Consider the following 24,244-nt stretch of genomic DNA (forward strand, 5'->3'; position numbering starts at 1 on the left):
TGAACCAGGAATCCTCTCGCTGTGAGGCAACAGTGCTAGCCACCACACCACTGTCCACCCTAGAATCAGAATCAGAAATACTTTATTAATCCCCGAGGGGAAATCAAGATTTGTTACAGTTGCTCCGAAGTAAAGAATAGAGAATTATTATTATTATGAAGAAGTAAGAATAAGAGTATGAAATAGAAGCATGTAAATATGAAGCAATAAAATAAAATAGAAATGAAAATGTGCAATAAAAATAAAATGTGTATTATGCTACAGTGCTCAACACTACTACTTAAGATATTAAAGATATTTGCAATAAAATATATATCATCACTGAGCAGAGGCTGCAAGTGTAAAAATGTAACTACAAAATAAAGAAAAAGAAAAAACAAGAGTAAACATAACAAGTATGTACAGCATATATGCATTGTATGTTGAATAAATATACACATTCAAGAGGTGTATACTGGAAAGTAGTGCACAGTTGAATTATTGCACCCATTAGATAATTATGAATTATAAATGCAGCAGGTGAATAAAGTCCAAATGCCTGTCAATTGACTCAGAGTGACTGGCACTCCGAGGGAGGAGTTGTACAGGTTGATGGCCACAGGCAGGAATGACTTCCTGTGACGCTCTGTGGTGAAAAAGGTCCAATCTGGCCCACTGTATGACTTTGCACACCTAATATTGAGTCACTTGTGAAGAATAAGAGGTACCAGGTTTCCGAAGTTAAACAGTGAGTAGCCTAATTCATGTAAAATGCTGCTTCAGATAATCCTCTGAAAAACAATCAGTACTCACTGTGGTTATATTTAAAGTTAATGGACAGTGTGGAAAATATTGTCAGTCAGCTGCTTTAATAAATTAAAGACAAATCTGTCAGACCTATATCTGAAAACAATGTTGGTAGAACCCTATTGCTGAAGCACTGCCAAACTTTTCATTTGGAAATGGTTTTTAAGGCGGGGGATTTCCTAACCTGCTTCCTCAAAAGCTCCCACCGGGTGTGGTGTGGTGATGCCAGCATTACTACACAAAAGAGGAAGTGTATGTAAACATGATTGATAATGCCAGAGTGTTGAAAAACTGAGACATGTTGAAATTGCACCTGTTTTTTATCGACATCTCAGGCTGGTCATTATCTATTTTCTATTACCTGCCCTGAAAATTAGAGCATCAAACACTGTATGTCCTGCATTCTGGTAAATCGTTGTTACTCACCAATTTGTGCCCTTTCTGCATCAATTTATGGTGTAAATGTCTTTAATGCCATCAAAATAAAAGTCTTCTTCTACTTTAATGTTTTTATTGTGGGGGACAAATGTACAGTACAGGCCAAAAGTTTGGACACACCTTCTCATTCAATGCGTTTTCTTTATTTTCATGACTATTTACATTGTAGATTCTCACTGAAGGCATCAAAACTATGAATGAACACATGTGGAGTTATGTACTTAACAAAAAAAGGTGAAATAACTGAAAACATGTTTTATATTCTAGTTTCTTCAAAATAGCCACCCTTTGCTCTGATTACTGCTTTGCACACTCTTGGCATTCTCTCGATGAGCTTCAAGAGGTAGTCACCTGAAATGGTTTTCCAACAGTCTTGAAGGAGTTCCCAGAGGTGTTTAGCACTTGTTGGCCCCTTTGCCTTCACTCTGCAGTCCAGCTCACCCCAAACCATCTCGACTGGGTTCAGGTCCGGTGACTGTGGAGGCCAGGTCATCTGCCGCAGCACTCCATCACTCTCCTTCTTGGTCAAATAGCCCTTACACAGCCTGGAGGTGTGTTTGGGGTCATTGTCCTGTTGAAAAATAAATGATCGTCCAACTAAACGCAAACCGGATGGGATGGCATGTCGCTGCAGGATGCTGTGGTAGCCATGCTGGTTCAGTGTGCCTTCAATTTTGAATAAATCCCCAACAGTGTCACCAGCAAAACACCCCCACACCATCACACCTCCTCCTCCATGCTTCACAGTGGGAACCAGGCATGTGGAATCCATCCGTTCACCTTTTCTGCGTCTCACAAAGACACGGCGGTTGGAACCAAAGATCTCAAATTTGGACTCATCAGACCAAAGCACAGATTTCCACTGGTCTAATGTCCATTCCTTGTGTTTCTTGGCCCAAACAAATCTCTTCTGCTTGTTGTCTCTCCTTAGCAGTGGTTTCCTAGCAGCTATTTGACCATGAAGGCCTGATTCGCGCAGTCTCCTCTTAACAGTTGTTCTAGAGATGGGTCTGCTGCTAGAACTCTGTGTGGCATTCATCTGGTCTCTGATCTGAGCTGCTGTTAACTTGCCATTTCTGAGGCTGGTGACTCGGATGAACTTATCCTCAGAAGCAGAGGTGACTCTTGGTCTTCCTTTCCTGGGTCGGTCCTCATGTGTGCCAGTTTCGTTGTAGCGCTTGATGGTTTTTGTGACTCCACTTGGGGACACATTTAAAGTTTTTGCAATTTTCCGGACTGACTGACCTTCATTTCTTAAAGTAATGATGGCCACTCGTTTTTCTTTAGTTAGCTGATTGGTTCTTGCCATAATATGAATTTTAACAGTTGTCCAATAGGGCTGTCGGCTGTGTATTAACCTGACTTCTGCACAACACAACTGATGGTCCCAACCCCATTGATAAAGCAAGAAATTCCACTAATTAACCCTGATAAGGCACACCTGTGAAGTGGAAACCATTTCAGGTGACTACCTCTTGAAGCTCATGGAGAGAATGCCAAGAGTGTGCAAAGCAGTAATCAGAGCAAAGGGTGGCTATTTTGAAGAAACTAGAATATAAAACATGTTTTCAGTTATTTCACCTTTTTTTGTTAAGTACATAACTCCACATGTGTTCATTCTTAGTTTTGATGCCTTCAGTGAGAATCTACAATGTAAATAGTCATGAAAATAAAGAAAACGCATTGAATGAGAAGGTGTGTCCAAACTTTTGGCCTGTACTGTATATATTTTAAATATTGAGGGGGGCATGTGGCCTGCCTCCCCCCTGAAATCTATGCCTATGTGTAGAGGCAGCAGTATTAAAATGAGACTGTTTAGTAACAAGTTAAAAACTCCTTGTAGCTGCTTCAACATGAAATTTTCTCAGCAAATGTTCTTATCTTTGCTTTTGTGAACATCAATGTCACATTGCAGTGACTTATAGTGAATTATGTGCCAACTCTCACTAATATTTGCTCAATCTTTATCCAACAGTGGTGTTGTAATAAAAATGTTCCAGTATGAGATCATAGTTTGATGACATACTGATCATGTTTCAGATGCTATTCCATACAGGTACAGATAGTAATCGTCCACTGACTCCACACAGGGAGTGGCACAATGGTAAACAGAGGATTGTTTTCCCTTTCTTTACTCTCAACAATACTTTGGTTTTTGTGAATACGGAGGGTTACGGCTACCTCCATCACTTTCAGCTCTGACCTTTCTGAGTTTGGCTTGTACAGCTGGACAGGATATAAAAATGGGCTTGGGTTACTTAAGTGTTTGTTTAGGAATTACTGACTTCCTCCTGCAGAATTTCCTGTAAGGTGAAAACACTGCTTACAGCAGGGGTTTAACTGAGGAACTGCACCAGTCACCATATTACTGCCCTTTATCTGAATAATGTTAAACAGTAACACTGATGTGGTGAGAAAAGGAACAGCCCTTACCATGAAGAACAAATGTTCTGTCTCTGTACTGTTCTGAAACCTTGTGATCCTGATGCAGAAGTTCTGGTTGAATAATGTATCATCTGCTGCCTCCTAGTGGACATTACCAGGCAGTGAACACAATAAAGGTGCAAGCCCCTGTAATTCAAGAACAATACATGTTATGTACATGTGGGATTTACTAGAGGGTTCTTTAACTGAATAGCATTGAAATTTGCAGGTGTCCATCGGTGTAGATTTTGGGGGGGACCCAGAGGACACGTCCTCCTCAATACTTAGAACATGAGCATGAGCACAGGTCTTATATTTTGACAGAATTTAAGACATGAACACTTTAAATAAATGCAGAAAGGGCTCTAATTAATGCATAACAATTCACCAGAATGCAGGAAATTAAGTGTTCAATGCTCACAAATATCTGGCAGGACCCCAAAACCTCCTATTTAACATGTCCCCTCCAATGTTGAAATAAAACCTACACCCTTTCAGGCGTCTGTGCTGTTGCGCCTGCTAGACAACGACAAACCTTGTTTCTATGCATAGTCTACACTTTATTGAACAAATGAAAATAAGTACAAATGGCAAAACCTGAAGAAAATTAACTCATGCCTTTTTAAAAACAGGCAAATAAATTAAGCCATCAAATGCATCCTTCAAAGTGACAAAGTGGCAAGTTGCAGTTTGAGATTTCCCATCAACTCTACATCACACACACTTTTAACAACAACTGCTTTTATCATCAGGTGCTCCTGACGCACTAGATCCGACACAAATGTTGGTGCCCAGAATAGTTCATTACTTCTGGAAGAACACATATCAGCAACATGAAAAGCACAATCACTCACACTGCTTTGTGTACGACACTGACCCCTTACTGTGATTTATCCTGTTTTAAGAGAAGGCAACAACAACACCAAAATGTATTAAGAAGCCATTGTTCCAATAGATGTGACACCGTATTGTGGCTAAATATATACGCACATGCATCAAGCTGCTTTGTTTGGTTGAACTTTAGAGTGAAGAAGTATAAATAACTTTAGCTCAATTAAGTATCAGCTGTTTATCTACTGAGCAGGACACAGATGATGTACTCTATAATTTGAACCACACACATTATCACAAGAAGTGTCCACGACTGAAGGCCATAATGAGTGAGAAGACTACCTGACACTTCAACAAGTACATACAGTATAACTCGTCATGTTTATTGTACATTTATGCAATATTTACATACTTAAAGCTTCCCTCTGTATCCTGTCTCTGACATTTGCATTTCAAAACTTGGCCATCACTCCCACCATCTCTTCACTTCAGAAAGCCATAGGAGAGAAGATATATTCAAAGACTGCAATGCAAGACTCAGAAACAAGAGTATGGCGTCATCACAGAAAGCCAAGCTTGCAACGTGCAACACATGTTTACTATTCTCTATCTTTTCGTTCTTCAGATAGTGTCTTAAAAGACGCCCACTTGTCTTGAGCTTCCGACAACATATATAGGACCAGCTCACACAGTGTGAGAGGTCACAAGATCCATGTTGAAATATCTTCTCAGAAATCAAGGCAAAGCACACAGAGGAACAGGAAGGTGAGACGAGGTGATGAAGTTTATAGACAAAACAGTTTTGTATTTAACCATACTAAATGGATACACGTGTAACCATGAGCATAGTTTGTCCCAAAATGATTATCTCTACTAGAGGAAATGTATTTAAATAGAAGATAATGAGTGAACTGAACGTGAGAGCAGAGGAAGGAGAGGGGAAGGAGATGGTCTTAGTAGGAGCGGATGGCAGGAGGGACGTGGGCGCAATCCTGCTCGTCCAGAGAGCTGTCAATGACGGGGCGGTACTCCAGGGTCACCTGTGATTAGGCAAAAAAAAAAAATCACATATTATTAACTCTGCTGGCCTTTAAAGTTCATAATGACAATTAAAGCTGCCTAAATTGCTGCTGTTAGCACCACACACCTTTCCAGTCGTGGGGTCGACGTAGGATAATGTGTGTTTCCTCCAGTGCTGATCAAAGGGCTTCTTCTCCTGACCCTGCAGAGGCTTTGAGTAGTCGTATTCATCAATTCGATCCTGGAATATAGTGAAGAAAAATCATCAGTCAGAGGAGAGATGGACTGCAGTACAGACTGGCACGTTATGATTGCCTTTTTACACAATTATCCACAGAAACAAAAATAAATAGCTAGAGTAGAGACTGATGTCACCAAAATAAGCAGAGAATAACAGAAAGAAAAGGACACTGGCGCTGACAGAAAGATGGATAGGCAGAGAGGAGAAGCAGAGGAAAAAAACTATGGATAAAAGAAGCACATAAACACAGAAAGCATGGTAAAACCAACCTTGAAGTCCTCTCTGGCGTGGGCTCCCCGGCTCTCCTTTCTCTGCTCAGCAGAGTGGATGGTCTGGATGCCATTCAGCATCAGATTCTGCAGCTCCAAACTTTCCACCAGGTCTGTGTTCCAGACGATGCCTGGAGCAGAGGAAAGGAAAGGTATTTTATGACTTACAGTGTGTCACGTTTTGCAGACGGAGGGGAAATTAATTATAAACAGAGAGAAAGAGGCACACAAAGTGGAACTGTACCTCTGTCAAAGGTCTTGATATCATCCAGGGTCTGGTAAATGGCGTCCATCTTGTCGCATCCCTCCTTCAGAACTGTGCCGGTACGGAACACTGCAGCGTGGGACTGCATGGTCTGTGAGGAAAGGCAGGGAGAGACACATGATTTATGTTTGTCTATAGACCTTTCTGTGGACCTCAGGAGAGGAAACACAGCAGTAGAATATGACATCTAATGTACAGTGACTTAACACGTTCTTTTGTAACGTTTCATTACCTGTACGTACACGCTTGTCAATGACTTTTCCAAATCATTTTTCTTATACAAAATGACCTCATGAGTTTGTGTGCATGTTTTTTGTGTGTACCTTCTGCATGTTGAGCCTGATCTCAGAGGTTCTCAAGCTTCCATTGGCAAACCTCAGCTTGTCCAGGTTGGCTACAGACTCCTCTCCTGCACTGGGCGCCAGAGGGGACAGTGTCTCTCCTGGAAAGAAGACATAACACCAGAGTCAGCAGTGAAGCAAGCACGTGATGTGTACAGGTGCACAGATGCCAGTGGTAGTAATGTCATGTTATGTAACAGAAGTCCTCACCAGGTTTGTGCTCCTCTGCGATAGTCAGGGCGCAGGCTCTGCCGAACACCACCAGGTCAAGCAAAGAGTTAGCACCCAGTCGGTTAGCACCATGGACACTGGCACTTGCTGCCTCGCCACAGGCATACAGTCCAGGAACCACCTTGTCTTGTCCATCGGTATGAGTGATCACCTGATGGGAAAAAAAAATTAAAGGTGTGTCACTTTGTCCGTTCAGTACTTAAAAGAGAGAGGGGAGGAAATGTGTGTGGATGCACACAAATGTGCAAACATTACCTACCTGTCCCTTGTAGTTTGTGGGTACTCCACCCATATTGTAATGAACGGTGGGCAGGACAGGAATGGGCTCTTTAGTAACGTCAACTCCAGCAAAGATCATGGCTGTCTCTGAGATACCAGGCAGCCTTGTGGCTAGCTGCTGGGGAGGCAGGTGGTGAAGCTGTAGGTACACGTGGTCCTTGTCTGGACCAACACCCCTGAGAGAACAAAGACGGGCAGGAATCAAGACATGATTTAGGTGTGCATGAACTATTACATTTTTGCATGCACAGTGACATCACACACGCACACACACACACACACACACACACACACACACACACACACACACACACACACACACCACACACACACACACACACACACTCACACACACTTTGTCCATACCTGCCCTCTCTGATCTCTATGGTCATGGAGCGGGACACCACGTCTCTGGAAGCCAGATCTTTGGCATTGGGTGCGTAGCGCTCCATGAATCGCTCTCCCTCACTGTTGATCAGGATCCCTCCCTCGCCACGGCAACCCTCTGTGATCAGACAGCCAGCTCCATAGATTCCTGAAAAGATTCACGTTATAAGAGACTCACATTTTGCTAAGAGACACAGTTCAGTTATTCTTCACAAATACAACCATTGCAAACACTAACACCAAATCCTGAGTTTCATAGCTGTAATTGTGGTTTGAGTGGGATACATTATTCCTCTGGGTTACTATGGTAACTTATACAAGACATCTAACCTGCTCTGACATAAGGTTTTGTTCAAGCTATTGGATCCAAATGTTAATGACGAATAACATGAGTAAAATATGCAGTAAACTCATAAAGCTGAAAACTTTCCTGAAAATAACTTTGTGTCACATTTGCTGAAACTGTCAATGTATACTGAAAGTGCATGAGAGATAGTCTGTAAAAAAATGATGTCCCTCCTCCTCTTCCTCCTGCTTTTGATGGCACTCACTAGAATCTATAGCAGCACACCGATAATACCAAATCAGAGCTGAGGAGTCTCTGATGCAGCATTATATCATGTCACTCACTTTTCATGTGCGGTCAAACAATCAAACTAGGCTTGTGGTCTGGCAGCCATGTTGGAAACAGTTGACCAAAGTACCTAGCACCACCCACTGGCCGGACAAATGTTCTCATTTTACAGCTAAACAGTACACTACAATATGTTTCTGAAAATATATTAGGTGAGAAATACACAATGCAGTGATTGATACTCGATCAGTGCAGCCTAGTTTGACAGTTTGACTGTAGTTCACAAGCAGTGACTGACAGCTGCGTGAGACTCCTCGGCTCTGATTGGTTGTTTTCATTCACATGCAGCAAGGCCATTAGCAGCACTACAAGGCAATAGAGAAGGCAGAGGAATAAGATCTTTCTTTCTTTCACAGATTATCTGTCTCATTGAGTGCTATGTGAAATTAGAGACAGTTTAAGCTTACAGTATGTCTCGGTCTAATTTTGTATAGCTTCTTCTGTCTGCTTTTATGTCCTGCACTTGTCTGTTTTTCTTTTCTCTTTTACCAAAGTTACCAACTACAGATCGAAACACCAGTTTTCTTTGCAAAAAAATACTTCATAAGATTCCTAAGTATGATTGATGTAATAGATTTTAACAACATTGTAATCAATGAAGCATAATGTCCACATTGTGAACATAAAAACATCAAAGCTTTATTGTTATGACACAATACTGTCTCAGTAAAGACTATAACAGTGAGCTTTATTGACTGAGCAGAGATAGGTTTATTTACTTTGGCATTTACACTTTGATTTTACTCCTCTAGAGCATCAGAATGTTTTACTTTTTACACTCAAATTGCTTGTAGTGCTGATATTCATACAATGCATTAGTTAGAAAAAGGAAATCATCATGTTCTGATGTAAAACTCTTAATGTGCTGATAGCATTTTACACAATCCCTTTAGCCCTGTTGAGCTACTGTTTTTTATTGTTCTGCAATAAACACATTTTTATAAGATAGTTTTGTGCTCTGATTGGCCATCGGTCAATGTTATAAACTCCCACAAAAGAGCCAGTCTGATCAGCTGGCTAATGACAAAGTCTGTAATTATTCTGGAGGTTCATTTCAGTCTTCACAGAGAAAGGCTTTTGTAGGTACCTAAAATATTATACCAATATAAGAAAAGTATGCTGCATATTTGTAACCAGACACGTAAACAACTTGCAAAGTTGGTGCATCATGTAAAAGGTGAGAAAAATGTGCAGTGACTTAGCCTTTGCTGACCTCCTGCAGACCACATACATAACTTAAGAGTCTGGTGTCAAATGTCCAGCAGGAACACAAATAAAGATGACCACTTGTCTTTATGTAAGTGGGGTCTGTTATCAGAGCTCAATGTAAATAGCCAGGTCTGAACAGACTTACAGATCGGCCCAGAAATAATGAGCCTAAGTCCATGTATTAACGGACTTATTAACCGACATCACTCAGTATCTCCTAATTTGTTCATTCATCTAACCGCTTCATCCTCTTGGGGGCTGGAGCCTATCCCAGCTGACATCGGGTGAGAGGCAGGGTACACCCTGGACAGGTCACCAGACTATCGCAGGGCTGACAGATAGAGACAGACAACCATTCATGCTCACATTCACACCTATGGACAATTTAGAGTTATCAATTAACCTAGTCCCCAATGTGCATGTCTTTGGACTGTGGGAGGAAGCCGGGGTGCCTGGAGGCAACCCACGCTGACACGGGGAGAACATGCAAACTCCGCACAGAGGGGCTCCCACACCTGGGATCGAACTGGCAACCCTCTTGCTGTGAGGCGACAGTGCTAACCACCACACCACCGTGCCGCCCCCTCCTAATTTGTCTTTGGTAAAATTAAAACTAAAATAGGAACAGAGAATGACAATGACCGCAACACATAAAGACAAACAGACTGCGAATGAAACACAGCCGACACTGTTTAACGGTCTTATCGCACCTTTACAGCTCGACAATAAAATAATGGACTTTGAACGCTCATTATTAGAATACCTTTACCTGTTGAAATAACTATAAACAATACAGACATGTCTTTTTTGTATGCATGAAGCTGCTGTTGAGCTGTCTTTCAAACCTACATCTTGCTTTCAAGCTTCAGTAGAAGACCTATTTTATGACTTTGTTTAATAAGTTAATACGTTTCATTTTTCTCACCTGTGGGATGGAACTGTACAAACTCCAAATCCTGGCAGGGCAGGCCAGCTCTGGTCACCATTGCATTTCCATCTCCTGTGCTGGTGTGGGCAGATGTGCAGCTGAAATAGGTTCTTCCATAACCCCTGGAAGGAAAGTTACAACTCATTTATAAACTTGTATATGTCTCATATCAACTCTCAAACTATGGCAGCTAACAAGAGTTAGAAAAGACGACACAAGTGTCGACTTTTTATGTTTTGGCTCACAGTGACTGTGATACCTACCCAGTAGCTATGACAGTGTTCTGTGCTCTGAAGCGGTGAATAGATCCGTCCTCCATGCACAGAGCGATCACTCCTTTACACTCTCCGTTTTCCATCAGCAGGTCCAGGGCAAAGTACTCCACAAAGTAACTGGTGTCGTAACGAAGCGACTGAACGAAAGGCAGGAGGGCAGACGGATTGAACACACATTGGTACTCCACAGAACAACTGGTTTCTTTATGTATGGACTGAGTCAGACAAAGGATGAAAAATAAGTGTGAGGACTTACCCGTCCATAAAGCGTATGCAGTAGCGAGTGTCCTGTCCTGTCTGCTACACAGCAGCAGCGGTGGGCCTGGCCTCCTTTTCCATACTTAAGACTCTGACCTCCAAAGGCCCTCTGGTAGATCCTGCCGTCTTCAGTGCGGCTGAACGGCATGCCAAAGTTCTCCAGCTTAAAAAAGAGACAAAGCAACATGATATTGAGATTTGCTGTTGTGTTGTATAGGTATGTGGAGAAAACCATGAGGGTGTGACCCAAAAACGAAAATTTGTTGACTAGAAATTCCACCATAGGAGCTTATCTCCCTCACAAACCTCCCCAGATAAAAGAAAACCATGGTCTAAATCTGATAGATAAGGCAACTGTTTATTTTCTTAATTTTATGTGATATATTCTAATTCAATGACTCACATTCTCTAGATTTCCCTCATTTAGTGCCGAAAAGCCAGTAATTGTCAGCTCACATAACCGCGGATGTGCATGTGTGTGTGTAACCTTACCTCCACTACTGCTGCAGGAGCCTGCTCTGTCATGTAGTGAATAGCATCCTGGTCTCCCAGCCAATCAGATCCCTTTACTGTGTCATAGAAATGCCACCTCCAGTCATCCTCTTCCATGTTCCCCAAAGCTGCATTGATCCCACCCTGTGGACCAGATCAATATTCAACAGTTCAATACATTTTGAGAAAAGCAGTTGATTGTACTTATACAAAGCTTTGGATTTGCATAACAAATATTTTATGTGTGCTGTTACTTAATGAATGCAGACGGGTTTGAAAAACATACAAATAATCTCTATTTTCATTGATAACATGATAACATGTTACCATATCAGATTGATAAGGTTCATACTATCTTAAATATTAAAAATGCTATCATACCTGTGCAGCTACAGTGTGAGATCTGGTGGGGAAGAGCTTGGTGACGCAGGCAGTGTTGAAGCCAGCCTCAGAAAGTCCAAAAGCTGCCCTAAGTCCTGCTCCTCCAGCTCCTACCACCACAGCATCAAACTCATGATCCACTACTGGGTACTGAGTAGAGATCTGAAAAAAACGAAGGAGAGATGTCACTGTAAAACATCCAAATAAGAGCAGCATGCACATATTGGAAACTGAATTTGTCACTAACACTGGAGAGTGCTGCAAGTGTGCACCACCAGTTTGAGGTTATTATTGTATAATATCAAATGGTAGTAACATTGATATGGAAACCTGATGATGCAGTGAACAATGTAATAATATCCTATCATGCATCCACACTAATAGCCCCACTACATACACATTTACATTAAAGACTGAATGTAACTCACATCATCAGATATCTTAGCACTTTTCTTTTTGCCATAAATGGAGAAGTGAAAGTTCCTGGATCCTTGAACAGCAGCAGCAGGGACCTGGTAGACAAGAGGACAATTGATATCAATGGATAAGTTAAACATAGGCAGCACCTCTGAATCATTAACCAAACTGAGGGCTACATGCCGACAGGAAACTTCTAATGAGCAAACATTAGTATGATTATTAACATATTACAGACAGCTTTATATTCCTAATAACACTTGCATAACAATGTGTGATTAAGCATTAATATGTTGTCATTACATTTAAATTTTACAGCCCACTTTGTACTTTATGATCTTTTTAAATTAACAATGGCATCATGGTAATGTCAAATTACTCTACAGTTGCCTTTAAAGATAATAGCACTGTATCCGTTAACATTTGGCTAGCTAACACACAGTAGCTATAACTGCTTTCCACAAGGGCAACTTAAGAAACTCTTGTGAACATGTTGAAATTCCTCAGTTACGTTAAAAGTTTACTGAAAACATTACTCTGTAAATATAATGTGAACTATATGGAAATAGAATAGCTACATATGACATTTGCTGTACTCGCATAATGGCTTTTCTTTGAGGTGTCACATTGAAACACCCTGCGCTACATAACACAGCTTACGCAAGGCAGAATCTGCCGCTTACGAAAGCTCGACGTGAAGTAAAATTCTTCCTTTCAGCGTTAAGAAAAATACCAACACACGAACAGAGCACATATAGACAGATGAAAGATCCAGCATTCAACTGAAACTACTCACTGCTTTTGTTTTAGATAATATCTTCTTGGAGAGGAGACAGGAGGCAGCACGGACACTCGCCATGTTGTTGGTTGAGGGGCCGATTCAGAGCCCGAGCGGAGGATAAGATATTCCGTCGCAATGGACTAAACCACTCTCTAAAAACGGGGGTAACACTTATGTAGCACCGAATTGCTGTGCTTTAAAACAGTTTTTACGTGATAAAACTGCAAAATGGTGTAATTAATCGCCATATTGAATCTAAATAAATACATACAGATCTTAATTTTCACACTTAATGCGATTTTGATACAGGCGACTTCCCACGAATACCCCGGTCAATATGGATGGACTGCTAAAGCGTAAAATTGTGTAACTAGGGTGTGCAGGAACAAATGTATAAGTGACCTAGACTTTTCATTCAAGGTGAGACACAGCACCGTATATACACAACAAACTCGCCCCGAATTGTAGTCGGACTTATACAATTATTATGTCCCATGTTATTTTTGTGTTAAATACTCTAACGAGCATGAGCCAGCAAGCTAAATGTTAGCTAGCATGTTAGCTTATAGCTAGCTTTGTTTGTGGTTAGCTGGGCTGTCAAACTTCCAAGTCATGTCAGGCAGGTGTTGTTGTTGCCAGTCGGTGTTTTGGTAAATGCTAACAAGCTAATCACTAACGATCGTTCACATCTTGTGCTTTATTTGCAACATTATTTCACCAATGCCACACAGACTGTCCAGACACCTTAATGTTTTTAAATAGCTGAATAATGAATCCAATGCTGTCTCCTTCTGGTTAGCTTCAAATACAATGGACTCTCAGATCTTCGTTGTGTAAGAGGCTTGTCATTAAAATAATTACGTAATGTTGTTTATAGCTAAGCCACCTTATAGCTGCTATGGCTGCTAACATTTATGTACAGGCACCACCATGTATGAGAGACCTGTGATGACTGCAGTATCAGTGTGTGACTGAGAAGCCACTGCTACCTCCCTGCTCTCTGTGTTGCAGCATGTAAACATTTACCATAATGGAAATTCACACACTTATATATTTTGGTCTCCTCTGTGTGCGCAGCCTCCATGAATAACTTAAATGACCCCCCCAGATGGAACATCCAACCAGACCCCAGAGGAAGGGGGGCGGGGGCCGGTGATGGCAACCAATGGAACTACGCCCTGCTGGTCCCCATGCTGGGGCTGGCTGCGTTTCGTAAGTTGCTTACATCTGTCTAGGAGTGTGTCTGTTGTGAGGTAACACACGTGGGAGAACAGCATTTGAGTTGTTCAATGTATAGTCAATGAATGTACTCTTGCAAAGCTGGCTGAGTTTAGGTGATATCCACACTTTACCTCTGAAATGTGTGTGTGTGTGTGTGTGTGTGTGTGTGTGGGGGGGGGGGGGGGGGGGGGGGGGGGGGGGTTGCTTTCATATGTCCTATTAGTACGTAGGGGAGGACTCTGAACAAACTGTTATCCAATGTGGAAGATCCTGACCACCCTCTCCACCTACTAGACAGACAGCAGAGCTATTTCTCTGGCAGACTTGTTATGCCTCGCTGTCGCAAGGACCAACACAGGAAATCTATCCTGCCCAAAGCAATAGTTCTGTACAGCACCTCACCTCTGTCTAACAGAGAACAGTCAGCTTTATAGTTTTCTTTTCCAGCAAAACTCCACTCTGTTTTGCTCTTCCATAACCTCCCACAAAGCACATTTGCACATTTATTCTCCAAAATTACAGCACTGCATTCTTAAAACTAATACTTGAACAAATTTGCACAGTGGTTTAATGCACGTACTGGTCATATGTTATCCCATGGATATATTTAAAGTTTTAGTGTTTGTATTTCAGTATATTTATAGTGTGTTATAGCTGTCCAGCCATCTATCAGATAAAACCATATCCTCCTCCTTCAGAAGTTTTAATTACCACCTACCTGGGTTGGGCAGTATGACTAAAAAAACTATTTGGATATTTAACTGGAGACTTTGTTAACAAGTAATTAAATGCAGTTTTTATGTGGACACGGCATCAAGTTCACTATACACAGACAATTATCTGACCTATAAAAGACAGTGTAGATTTTGTTAGGGACTACATTATTATGCTGCTATGCTTATCTTTCAAATGCTTGGTCATTTTTATTCTTAGGTGATGCCATTACCATGTTAACTGCACAAACTTTCTCAAACTTAAGACACAAGCAGATGTTACAGGACTGTTTCAATCAGTCTGCACTTCAGGAAATGGTTATGGTTGAGAAACGTGTTTGAGTTTAAAAATCATGGCAGCGTATCTTAAATGTCTTAAAAATGTCTCTCTCTCATGATGCTTTCAGGTTGGATCTGGACCAGGGAGTCTCAGAGGGAGATCCAGCAGGTCAAAGCCAAGTATGACAAGGATATTTCCATAATAAAAAGCGAGATGGAGGCAAAGTACCGAGAGACACTGACTGAAAGGCGCAGGGCAGCAGCTACATTAGAGCTGGAACTGGAGAAGGAGAGACAGAGGGTCAAAGGCTACAAGCAGGCCCTGGTCTCACAGAGCCATCAGCTGATGGAAGAAAGGAAACAGTTGCATCAGGTAAAATCTTGTCATATAATTCTGCTATCGTGCATGTTTCCCTTTGAACCTCCTCAAACCAAAAACACTGTCTTCCCCTTTACGAGGAGCGTGAGGCCTTGGAGGAGGAGAAGCAAAGGCTGGTAAAGACCGGCGCTGCAGGGGCTGTGCTGCATCACGCCCTGGAACGAGAGAACAACTGGTACCAGCGAGCCACCACCACTCTGAAGGAGCTAGAGGCTCAGCTTGTGGAGCGCCAGAATGCCTACTGTTCCCTCATCCAACCTCGTGATCAGCGGCTGGAGATGGAGAAGAACATGCTGCTTAAGGTCGTCAAAGACCCCATCGGGGCAGAACTGAATCTAGAGTCCGATCTGAAGGATATTTTTAAGAGAGATAAGCACTGTGCGGACCTGCTAAACATGGACAAGAGGAAGAACGGCAGCCTCATGTGGGTGTACCTCAAGTACTGGCAGCTGCAGGTCACTGTCCAGAAACACAAGAGGGCAGAAGAGGCGATATTAGGAGGGAACTTGCACTCTCACACAAAGTGACAAACACAAGCTGGTGTTTTTCACTTGACTTTGAAGAATGTTGAAAGTATGTGGCTCAGAGATGGAAAATGCATGTATTTGTCACTCTGTCTTTATCTTTACTTGACAGGGATGTTATGGAAATGCACAACAACAAGATCATGTTCAACATCTGAAAGTTCCTCCCTTGATCTCAGAGTTTTGAAGAAGAAAAAAATATTTTGTCAGGTTTTGAGCATGCTGAAATACATCATCACCATAACTTCCCCAACTATGACTCATTAGCTTTAAATTAGCTGCGTAAAAAATGTATAATGATAAAAATGCACTAGGATCATTCAGTTGATATCCATATTGGATACATAACTGATTTAAATACTTAGAGATGTATTTTTTTATAAGTTAGCCCCTTGGGAAATTTTGTCAGAATACTTGTGTCAATTTAAGTCACATTCTCTGAGTGCCATGAATTACTGCTTGGAGCGTATATTGTATGTCTGGAATTTTTTGTTTCTCCACCTCAAGTATGAATTTAGGGTTCCCATTAACTGTTCTCAGTGTGATGTGATAATACAGATCTATTTGTTGCTGTAAGTGTCTTCAGGAAAAAAATCGAACAAAGCAGCCAGGAATCATAAACACATTAAGAATATTTTTGTAACATTATGTTTACAGTAAAGTCTTTGAAGTCTCTGGAGTGTGTTGATACCAAGCATAAATATGCTGATGGACTATTGTAGGAAATATTTATCATGATATACATGGGATTTAATTTGTTTTTAACAGCACTCCTGTCCATAACTTGGAGTTCCTTTCAATGTATGTCATCTCTCTTTACACTCTAACGTGTGTTGCCATTTAGGATACGTGGCCTGAAGCCAGTAGAGTTGTGTGTCTGAAAACTGGTTTTAAATTTCTCGTCTTCAGGTTTGTGGGAGCTTTTTAACTATCAGGGAGACAGGACACTGAAGGTGCATGTGAATCTAAAAAGGGGATAGAGCACAAAGTAGTGCTCAGTCGTGCAACACTATACCACAGTACTGCAACAAAAATAGTCAAATAGCTCCCTTTACATCATACTTCACCCCTGCAATGAAAGGATTAACTAGAGTTGTAGCATTTGTTTAGGGTTGCCAGGCCTTTCTATGCTGTTATGGGTTTTTTTGGACCATTACTTGATGTAATGATTAAGTGCTGGATATGATGCCATAAATTGAAATGTACTGACTCTAACCACTCTGTGATCCTCCTAATAAATTCCTGGTTTAAGAACCAAGCAGACATTTTGCTTTCTCTTTAGAATCTCAAAAGCACTGACAAAATTACCCAAGTATTTAACTGTATAAACTTGTCTTACCACAGGGGAGCGCTGTCACTGGATTTGTATCCTGAAGAATGATCACCGAATACAACAGTTACAGTATGTGAAAGCTCAGTGCAATTGTGTGAAACCATGGACATGCCAGGTGGTATAGTGGAAGGTGTACGCAGCCTGTACCCACCAAACAGCCATTGGAATATACAGGAGAGCATACACACGTCCTCCTCCGTAACCTACCCATCTACAGAGCAGTGCACAAAGCCTGTCAACTACCACTACACCACAGGCAATTGTGGGCTGTATTTTAAGTAATCTAACGCTTTATGATTGTTGATATGTCTTGAGAAAGATCTCTGTGACCCAAACATCAACTCTTAAAATTAATCGGGGGATTTATTTCTTTGCACCACAAAGGAGACAAAGCAACTGGTTTGCATGTTGCCTTCCACTTAACCTAAAACTCATAATACATACATTAAAAAAAAAACAATACGCAACAAGAAATACATGCAAACATGGCCACATTACATAACACTAAACTATAGTCCCAAACTTAATAGAGCATATGTATGCAAAGGTATTTCTAACAGGATCACTTTATTAACTTCAGTGTAAAACAGTAGATAAGATGAGTTTCATGAGGCTTTATTAGGCATAGAAATCAGCGACAATGACAAAGCCATAACTGTCTCCTGAAACATGATATAAGAATAATATGTCATTACATTTTTTGCAAAGTACAGCACACAAATTATGAATGAATCTCTTCATCATTATTCCACCAGGGTTTTTTTCATGTAAGTCTTTCATTAGGATGATACTAATAATCTTTTTTTTCTCCCAAAAGTCACAGTTAAGATGGTTTACACAATTAAGACTTGCATTTTAATTTACTAGTACCAGCACTGTGTGTAAATTACCATAACAAACACTATATTAGATTCTCCGGACTGCAATTTTAAACACTCTCCACTCTCTTGCTTCACTCCCTCCTCCTCACCCGATGAGAGGTTTCCCTTGGTGAGGACATCAGGCCCGAGGCTCTGAAGTTCACTCTGACTGGCTTGCTGCTGTCCAGCGTTAAGGCAGTCACTTTCTGTTTATCCACTTCAGTCGTCACCCTCCCTAGCATGACTGGCTGTAGTTCTGTGGACCCAAAGGTGGCTGTGGCATGGTGTAGGTGACTGCCGGTGTTAAACAAAGGCAGCCGGTGCTCTGTCATGCCTCTGCTGGTGCTGCCCAGCTTCAGTATCTGGCTGGGACTCCTCTCCACCATGAAGTGGGTCACCTGTTGCTGCTTGTAACTCTCTCTACGAACGCTGTCTGTCTCTGACAGAGTCAGCCTGAAACACAACATACACATAAGATATATGCTTTTTACAAGTACAAGTACAGTGGTGCTGTGATCATCATATCTCTTTTGAATTATTTTTAAATCACTTAGAGACTTAAGGCTAAAGCCGTACTTTTAAGAGCTCAAGAGGGCTGCTGCTTCACCGCTCTTGGTTAGTTGAAACTTTAAACTGATCATATTATAGATGTTTTCCTTTAACAGTTACAGACAGCACCAATCAGGATGAGGGCCTATTATATCAGTGTGGATTTTACCCTCTAAGTCAAAACACAGCATGTGTATGTCATGTGTTTACAGTAGAAACATAGTGAGAACATGGGCTGCTCCGCTGCCCTTGAACCTGCTGCTTGTCACAACATACTGAGCGCTACAGTATATTGGAAATACTAGACAAAGTTAACACTGGCATAACAGAAAAATACATCAGAAAACACGACATGTATTGACAATGATTCATACAAAACTTTATCTAGAATAATGCAGCATTTCAAGTGAGAGCCACTTACTTGAATTGTGGTCTCGTTTCGATGACCAGGCTCAGCCAACATGCTTCATAGCTCTCCTTCTTCCACTGGTTCTCCTCCTGGAGATCACAGAAGGAGTTCACCAGGTAGCAGCCTCCTCTGCTCACACAGTGCATGATGGTGTGATTGTGTTGAGAGTGTGAATATCAGCAACTTCCATGAAAAAAAGGAACCTGTGCCAAGACAAATGTTCAGAAAACTCAAGGGAGAACACAAGCGATCAAATCATCTGTCATCATCGATGTGCGTATCTCTCTATCTGTGTGTGTGCCAAGTAGTCTGAGATGTGAGTGTGTTTGGCAATGTCTTAAATATCCAGTCTTGTTTCTATTTTTACTCCCGTGCATCACTTTGTGGTGAATGTAGTGAATGTCCTCACTCCAGGCATCCTGAAGGTTGGTTTTCATTTGAAAATGAGAGTTAGCTGTTTCCATGACACGAGTCAACCAGATGAACCCAGAGGAAACTCCCACCAGATACATTTATCTAACTGATCTGTGTTAAGAGAAGTCATCTGAAATGATTAAATGATAGAAACAATATCAACTTGTACAATTTACCCCAGTGTACCATTTAATTATTTGTAGCATGGTGTTGGTTTGATCCTGCGAGTGTTGGTCTGGGGAAATGTATACATCTATGAGTGTGTGTGTGCATATACATTTTTCCCAGTTCTTTTTTGTACACACACAGAATAGACATACCGCTAAGAACAAGGACAAGGTAGGCATGAGCACTTGATTACCATAGATAGATAGATTGATAGATAGATAGATAGGTGAGAAAAATCACTATAAATGACTAATCTGCTGTGAATGACGTGGCTCCAGGCGTCATCCCATCAGGTCCAAGAAATTATCCCCTAACTCCTCAGATGTCTCTCACATAGACCACGTGCTGCAGGAAACAGCTGTGAGCAATAAGATCACTCACTTGACAGTCATAATCCACCTCATTAATCCAAAGCCAGGCCAGTTCTCCGGCTAAAATCAAATTATACACTGCAAAATTCCTGTTGGTGACTCACTGATTGTTATAAAAAAGTTCTCTGGCACCATCGTGACCGTCCATTTGTGAATGTTTTACTCTCATCTGGATCTCATTAGTCCATCTATACTCTCTGTGAATGTGGAATAATGAGAGTTCAACAGCTGTGCCTCCAGTATTTTTTCATTTCACTTTTAATGGATGGATGTGAGAATCGTTTTTCAGGCAGGTGTGAGACATCTGTACATGTAACACCTTACAAAGTAATTTGATTCCACGTGACATTTCTGACCTTTTAATTACTTAATGATTTCTTTAGTTTATTCACATCTTGAAGATGTAAATATTAAATATTCTGACAGTGATGACAGAGTCATAACTTGATTACTCCCGCTCTCTGGAGGACGCTGGCAAACCCAGTTAAATCAAAGTGTGAGGGTGAAACTGAATCAGTGTATGATGGTGTGACTGCGGCCGTGGAATGTATGCTGGACTCATCCCAGCAAAAACAATCTGTTCCCGCAACACAAGAGCCAGTATTAGATAACTAACTTTGATGCTGAATCACCACTAACAGGCGTTACTGTGGCAACACAAACATACATTCATAAACAAAAACAGGCATCTCTTCAAGTTTGGAGGTGGCAAGTAGTTTTCCATCAGGAGAAGGTAATCTTACAGCCAAGTCATTAACATAGAATGAATATTAGGACTATTTAATATGAGCAGGAATATTATTGTGACACTACGTACAGTTTTTATGAATCAGCTGCACAGATTTTACAGACATCAGACTCCCCGTAGGTTCTTCATCTTTAATTGTCATTACATTTCAGTTTATTAGTACCAGTAAATTAAGTTTGACAGCCCAGCTAACCACAATTAGTGGTCTTAATAAGAGGTCAAAGAAAATGTTAACACTACTAATCCCCTTGTATTATGCCAACAACAGAGCACAGACCATACAAACTATTTCACTGTTTCTTACTTTATCATTAAGCATTCATTCACCTTTAATAAAAAATAAACTAATATAGGGGTGCCCATTAACCCAGTGAGTAGAGCACTTGCCCCATGTACAAAGGCAATGTCCTTGCCACAACAGCTGTGGGCACGATTCCAGCCCATGGCCTTCTCTCTCCCCTTTCACACCTCCAACTGTCCTGTCATTAAAGGCCAAAAAGTAATCTTTAAAATAAAAATTATGTAATCATTGCCTTGTACACTGCATGGTCTCATTTATTTTTAAATGGTGAACAAAGCAGATACATTAAAATTATTTTTTCAAATAATGAATTTATTCTCAAACATTCAAATATACAGTAAATATCTCAGATGAAAATATGAAATATAGCAGTTGAAGCATGACAAAACATCTGATGCTTTAAACTCCAATGACCTTGAGGCTGCCCTAAACACACACATCAATCGGTATGTTCACAGAGATCAGTGAACAGGTATGTCTGATGTGCCAGCATTTATCAGGGCTCCTGATGTCAGTGCTGATCAATCGTTTTATGGAAGTTGTTTGTGGAAACAAAACTAACACATCAGCCTTCTTCATTTAACGAACAACAGACTGGACAAATAAACGCTGTTTGTTACATTATGTAAAGAATCAGTTGGCGTCTGACCAGACTTGTGTCAAGCTCAAAGTATGCATCACACACAGTGTTAATATCCCAGCATCAATAGCTGAACCAGTACGGCCTCTTCCTGGGCATCTCCACTATCCTCTTGTCCTTGTCCTGCTGATTTGGTGTTTCACCGTCATACAGGATGACAGTCTCCACAGTCGGGGCTCCCAGCGGGCCGCCTTCCATCGTTTTTATCTGATAACGAATCTTAGCTGTCTCCTTGCACACCTTGGCGTAACAGAAGGCACACAAGATGTGTTTCTGCTTCAAATGGCCACACTCTGGGCACGGCTCAATGCTGGTCTGAGAGACAGAGAGACAAAGAAGCTGTGAGTCAAACTATGGCACAGCAAAACTATTTCAGACTCATCTTTTAACATATTCTGTAATAAAATTTCTTGTTACATTCATTGCTGATATCTGTGTGATCAGATGATGAGCAGCTACTTTCAATTGGAAAATCAGCATGCCTCTGTTGAAGATGTTCACATTAACTCAGCTTAGATTTGTTGCAAGATGTACTATCTTTACTGAAAATGATCAGGGTCAGATTTAAATCGATTTTAAATGATGTCAATCAAATTTGTACACTGGGAAAAAAAAATCATTATACAGAATATGAAATATTCAATCTCTTCCGGGATTTTAAGCGACTTGTACCCCTTGTAACAAAACACATGTCCTTACATGCTGAGATATACAATTCTTGAACAACCTCAGCATAAAGTAGTTTTACAATGGCGTGCAAATTATTGTGACTGATTAGATGTATACTGATACCATTTTTATAAATTGATCTACTTACTGAAAAAAATCTTATGCTGGCTGTACATACTGCTGATGAACATTAGTCACCCTGTATCTAATATGAATTAAATAACACTTAAGTGTCCATCAGTCACATTAAACTACAGGGAATCCTAAAAATAACAGCCAATGAGTTGCATTCAGACTTTTTGTTCTTTGTTGACAGTGAAGAATCTTCACAGTTGATCTGTAATGTATATAGATGCTATTAGAAGTCCCATAAATTGTGGTAACTATATTAAAAATGACAATGTATACATTTGTTGGCTCTGGTTATTTGTTGTTAAGCTGTTGGTGCAACAACTTTTATCTGAGTTAACATTGTATTATTATATATTTTCAAAGAAAATGTTCTGCTGAGTTTTGTAAATGTATTTTTTTTTTAAGATTTACATGCCATGAACCAAAGACTACTGATCTTAAATGTACAGGGTTGGATTACAGCTGATATCTCCAAACCTTTACTAATCACTCCCAATCAGTGCAGATAATAGGGAGCTCTCTACGTATGCCAACATTTTGTTACAGTTGCGTTTTGGGGTGAAATGACAGGTTAAAAAGATCCAAAGTGTACCTTGACTTTTATGAGTTTCTCAACAGCTCTCCTCCTGGTGCGGTTGACCTCTATGGTGCGTCTCTTCTTTGGTGCAGCCATCCACAGGATGCTGTCCATGAGGCCAGGAGGCTGCTCCGGGCTCTGCTGCTCCTCCAGCTCATCCTCCCTGTGGAGCTGAGGCAGGAGGCTGGGACCGTTCACTGCCAATGCTGGAGCTGCACACAGGAAATAACAGTTACAGTCCCTGCTTATCATCACTGCAACCCGAGTCATCAGTGTGAACAGAAAAGGGAATGTAGAGAGATGGTAGTAAACGGCAGCGAGGTTAAATGTAAGATGAACTGAAAGTGAAATTAAAAGAAAAACAAATGGATACAATACGTGTGTGTGTGTGTGTATGTGTGTGTGTGTGTATGTGTGTTAGTCAGGTACAGAGCTTGTATCATTAGCAGTAGCAGTAGCTACCTAGCTACCGTCCTGAGCTCAGTGAACTCACCCAGCTGTGTGTCCAGTCCGGCCGCCTGCAGGAGTCTCCTCTCAATGTGTAACAAAGAGCACCTGAGGCTGTGAACTAACGCAGATAAATTCATCATATTTGTTGCCAGCACGTTACTTTTCCGTCCAAACTACTACATCCATGCGTCCAACATGTCAAATAGCTCACGGTCACAGAGCGGAAGATTACTACGTCATCAAACAGCGACAACACATTATACTTGTTCTTCTGTTTAATTTCCGGCAAGATGCATCAAGGCCTATTACTGCCATCTAGCGGTCAATGTGACCAACTTCACTCTCCAGTGTTTTAAGAACAGGATGTACTATTATAGATTACAGTAACTCATCTCCAAACTAAGCCGATCATGTCCTCTCTGAGCGCTCATTCCTGCCATAATTATCTTAACTAAATTACTTTATCATACTTTGATTGTGAAACATACTGATCATGAATTAATCTACTATAAAACGTCCATTAGTAGCCCAGGCTTTTATTTGCTTAAATCACTGACACCAATGGGCCTATATTTGGAACATGCCTCATTATGGGACAGACTTTGACTTCCTTTCACACG

At 41.0% G+C, this 24,244-nt stretch overlaps 4 protein-coding genes across 6 annotated transcripts; 1 reads left to right on the forward strand and 3 right to left on the reverse strand.

Moving 5' to 3' along the window:
• Window positions 1–4,187: 4,187 nt before the first annotated feature.
• Window positions 4,188–13,036, reverse strand: sdha (succinate dehydrogenase complex, subunit A, flavoprotein (Fp)). Its single transcript, XM_033639978.2, has 15 exons — window positions 12,903–13,036; window positions 12,118–12,201; window positions 11,690–11,851; window positions 11,309–11,452; window positions 10,815–10,979; window positions 10,547–10,695; window positions 10,281–10,405; window positions 7,492–7,660; window positions 7,106–7,301; window positions 6,826–6,997; window positions 6,598–6,716; window positions 6,254–6,365; window positions 6,010–6,140; window positions 5,627–5,740; window positions 4,188–5,519 (listed from the first exon to the last, which is right to left on the reverse strand). Exons 1-15 carry the CDS (start codon window positions 12,963–12,965, stop codon window positions 5,433–5,435), a joined length of 1,992 nt encoding a protein of 663 aa, XP_033495869.2. The 5' UTR covers window positions 12,966–13,036; the 3' UTR covers window positions 4,188–5,432.
• Window positions 13,037–13,203: 167 nt separating this feature from the next.
• LOC117265359 (coiled-coil domain-containing protein 127-like) lies at window positions 13,204–16,248 on the forward strand. Of its 3 annotated transcripts, none has more exons than XM_033639808.2 (4): window positions 13,204–13,307; window positions 13,965–14,099; window positions 15,229–15,473; window positions 15,560–16,248. In XM_033639808.2, exons 2-4 carry the CDS (start codon window positions 13,970–13,972, stop codon window positions 16,004–16,006), a joined length of 822 nt encoding a protein of 273 aa, XP_033495699.1. In that variant the 5' UTR covers window positions 13,204–13,307; window positions 13,965–13,969; the 3' UTR covers window positions 16,007–16,248. The 3 variants fall into 3 exon arrangements, with proteins under 3 accessions (XP_033495699.1, XP_033495701.1, XP_033495700.1); XM_033639810.2 differs by having other exon boundaries at window positions 15,563–16,248; XM_033639809.2 differs by lacking the exon at window positions 13,204–13,307 and adding an exon at window positions 13,617–13,720.
• Window positions 16,249–17,930: 1,682 nt separating this feature from the next.
• Window positions 17,931–19,479, reverse strand: LOC117266314 (uncharacterized). Its single transcript, XM_033641449.2, has 2 exons — window positions 19,167–19,479; window positions 17,931–18,649 (listed from the first exon to the last, which is right to left on the reverse strand). Exons 1-2 carry the CDS (start codon window positions 19,298–19,300, stop codon window positions 18,289–18,291), a joined length of 495 nt encoding a protein of 164 aa, XP_033497340.1. The 5' UTR covers window positions 19,301–19,479; the 3' UTR covers window positions 17,931–18,288.
• A 1,968-nt stretch (window positions 19,480–21,447) lies between these two features.
• On the reverse strand, window positions 21,448–23,862 carry mrpl32 (mitochondrial ribosomal protein L32). The gene is made up of 3 exons (XM_033640138.2): window positions 23,668–23,862; window positions 23,190–23,386; window positions 21,448–22,111 (listed from the first exon to the last, which is right to left on the reverse strand). The coding sequence occupies exons 1-3, from the start codon at window positions 23,762–23,764 to the stop codon at window positions 21,860–21,862; spliced, it is 546 nt and encodes a 181-aa protein (XP_033496029.1). The 5' UTR covers window positions 23,765–23,862; the 3' UTR covers window positions 21,448–21,859.
• Between the last annotated feature and the right edge of the window lie 382 nt (window positions 23,863–24,244).

The sequence above is a fragment of the Epinephelus lanceolatus genome, chromosome 10 (genome assembly GCF_041903045.1).
Source record: "Epinephelus lanceolatus isolate andai-2023 chromosome 10, ASM4190304v1, whole genome shotgun sequence".
NCBI classification, from domain to species: domain Eukaryota; kingdom Metazoa; phylum Chordata; class Actinopteri; order Perciformes; family Serranidae; genus Epinephelus; species Epinephelus lanceolatus.

Bases quoted from the DNA above. Each gene is read 5' to 3' on its own strand.
- sdha (XM_033639978.2), bottom strand. From the start codon at position 12,965: ATGGCGAGTGTCCGTGCTGCCTCCTGTCTCCTCTCCAAGAAGATATTA. The intron at 12,202-12,902 runs GTGAGTAGTTTC...CTTGTCTACCAG, and splicing joins TATTATCTAAAACAAAAGCA to GTCCCTGCTGCTGCTGTTCA. The intron at 7,661-10,280 runs GTGAGAAAAATG...GAATCTTTTCAG, and splicing joins TGTACAGTTCCATCCCACAG to GAATCTATGGAGCTGGCTGT.
- mrpl32 (XM_033640138.2), bottom strand. From the start codon at position 23,764: ATGATGAATTTATCTGCGTTAGTTCACAGCCTCAGGTGCTCTTTGTTA. The intron at 23,387-23,667 runs GTGAGTTCACTG...TCCTGTGTGCAG, and splicing joins CGGACTGGACACACAGCTGG to CTCCAGCATTGGCAGTGAAC. The intron at 22,112-23,189 runs GTACACTTTGGA...TCTGTCTCTCAG, and splicing joins AGAAACTCATAAAAGTCAAG to ACCAGCATTGAGCCGTGCCC.
- LOC117265359 (XM_033639808.2), top strand. From the start codon at position 13,970: ATGAATAACTTAAATGACCCCCCCAGATGGAACATCCAACCAGACCCC. The intron at 14,100-15,228 runs GTAAGTTGCTTA...TGATGCTTTCAG, and splicing joins GCTGGGGCTGGCTGCGTTTC to GTTGGATCTGGACCAGGGAG. The intron at 15,474-15,559 runs GTAAAATCTTGT...CCCCTTTACGAG, and splicing joins AAAGGAAACAGTTGCATCAG to GAGCGTGAGGCCTTGGAGGA.
- LOC117266314 (XM_033641449.2), bottom strand. From the start codon at position 19,300: ATGCACTGTGTGAGCAGAGGAGGCTGCTACCTGGTGAACTCCTTCTGT. The intron at 18,650-19,166 runs GTAAGTGGCTCT...GTTGTGTTTCAG, and splicing joins GAAACGAGACCACAATTCAA to GCTGACTCTGTCAGAGACAG.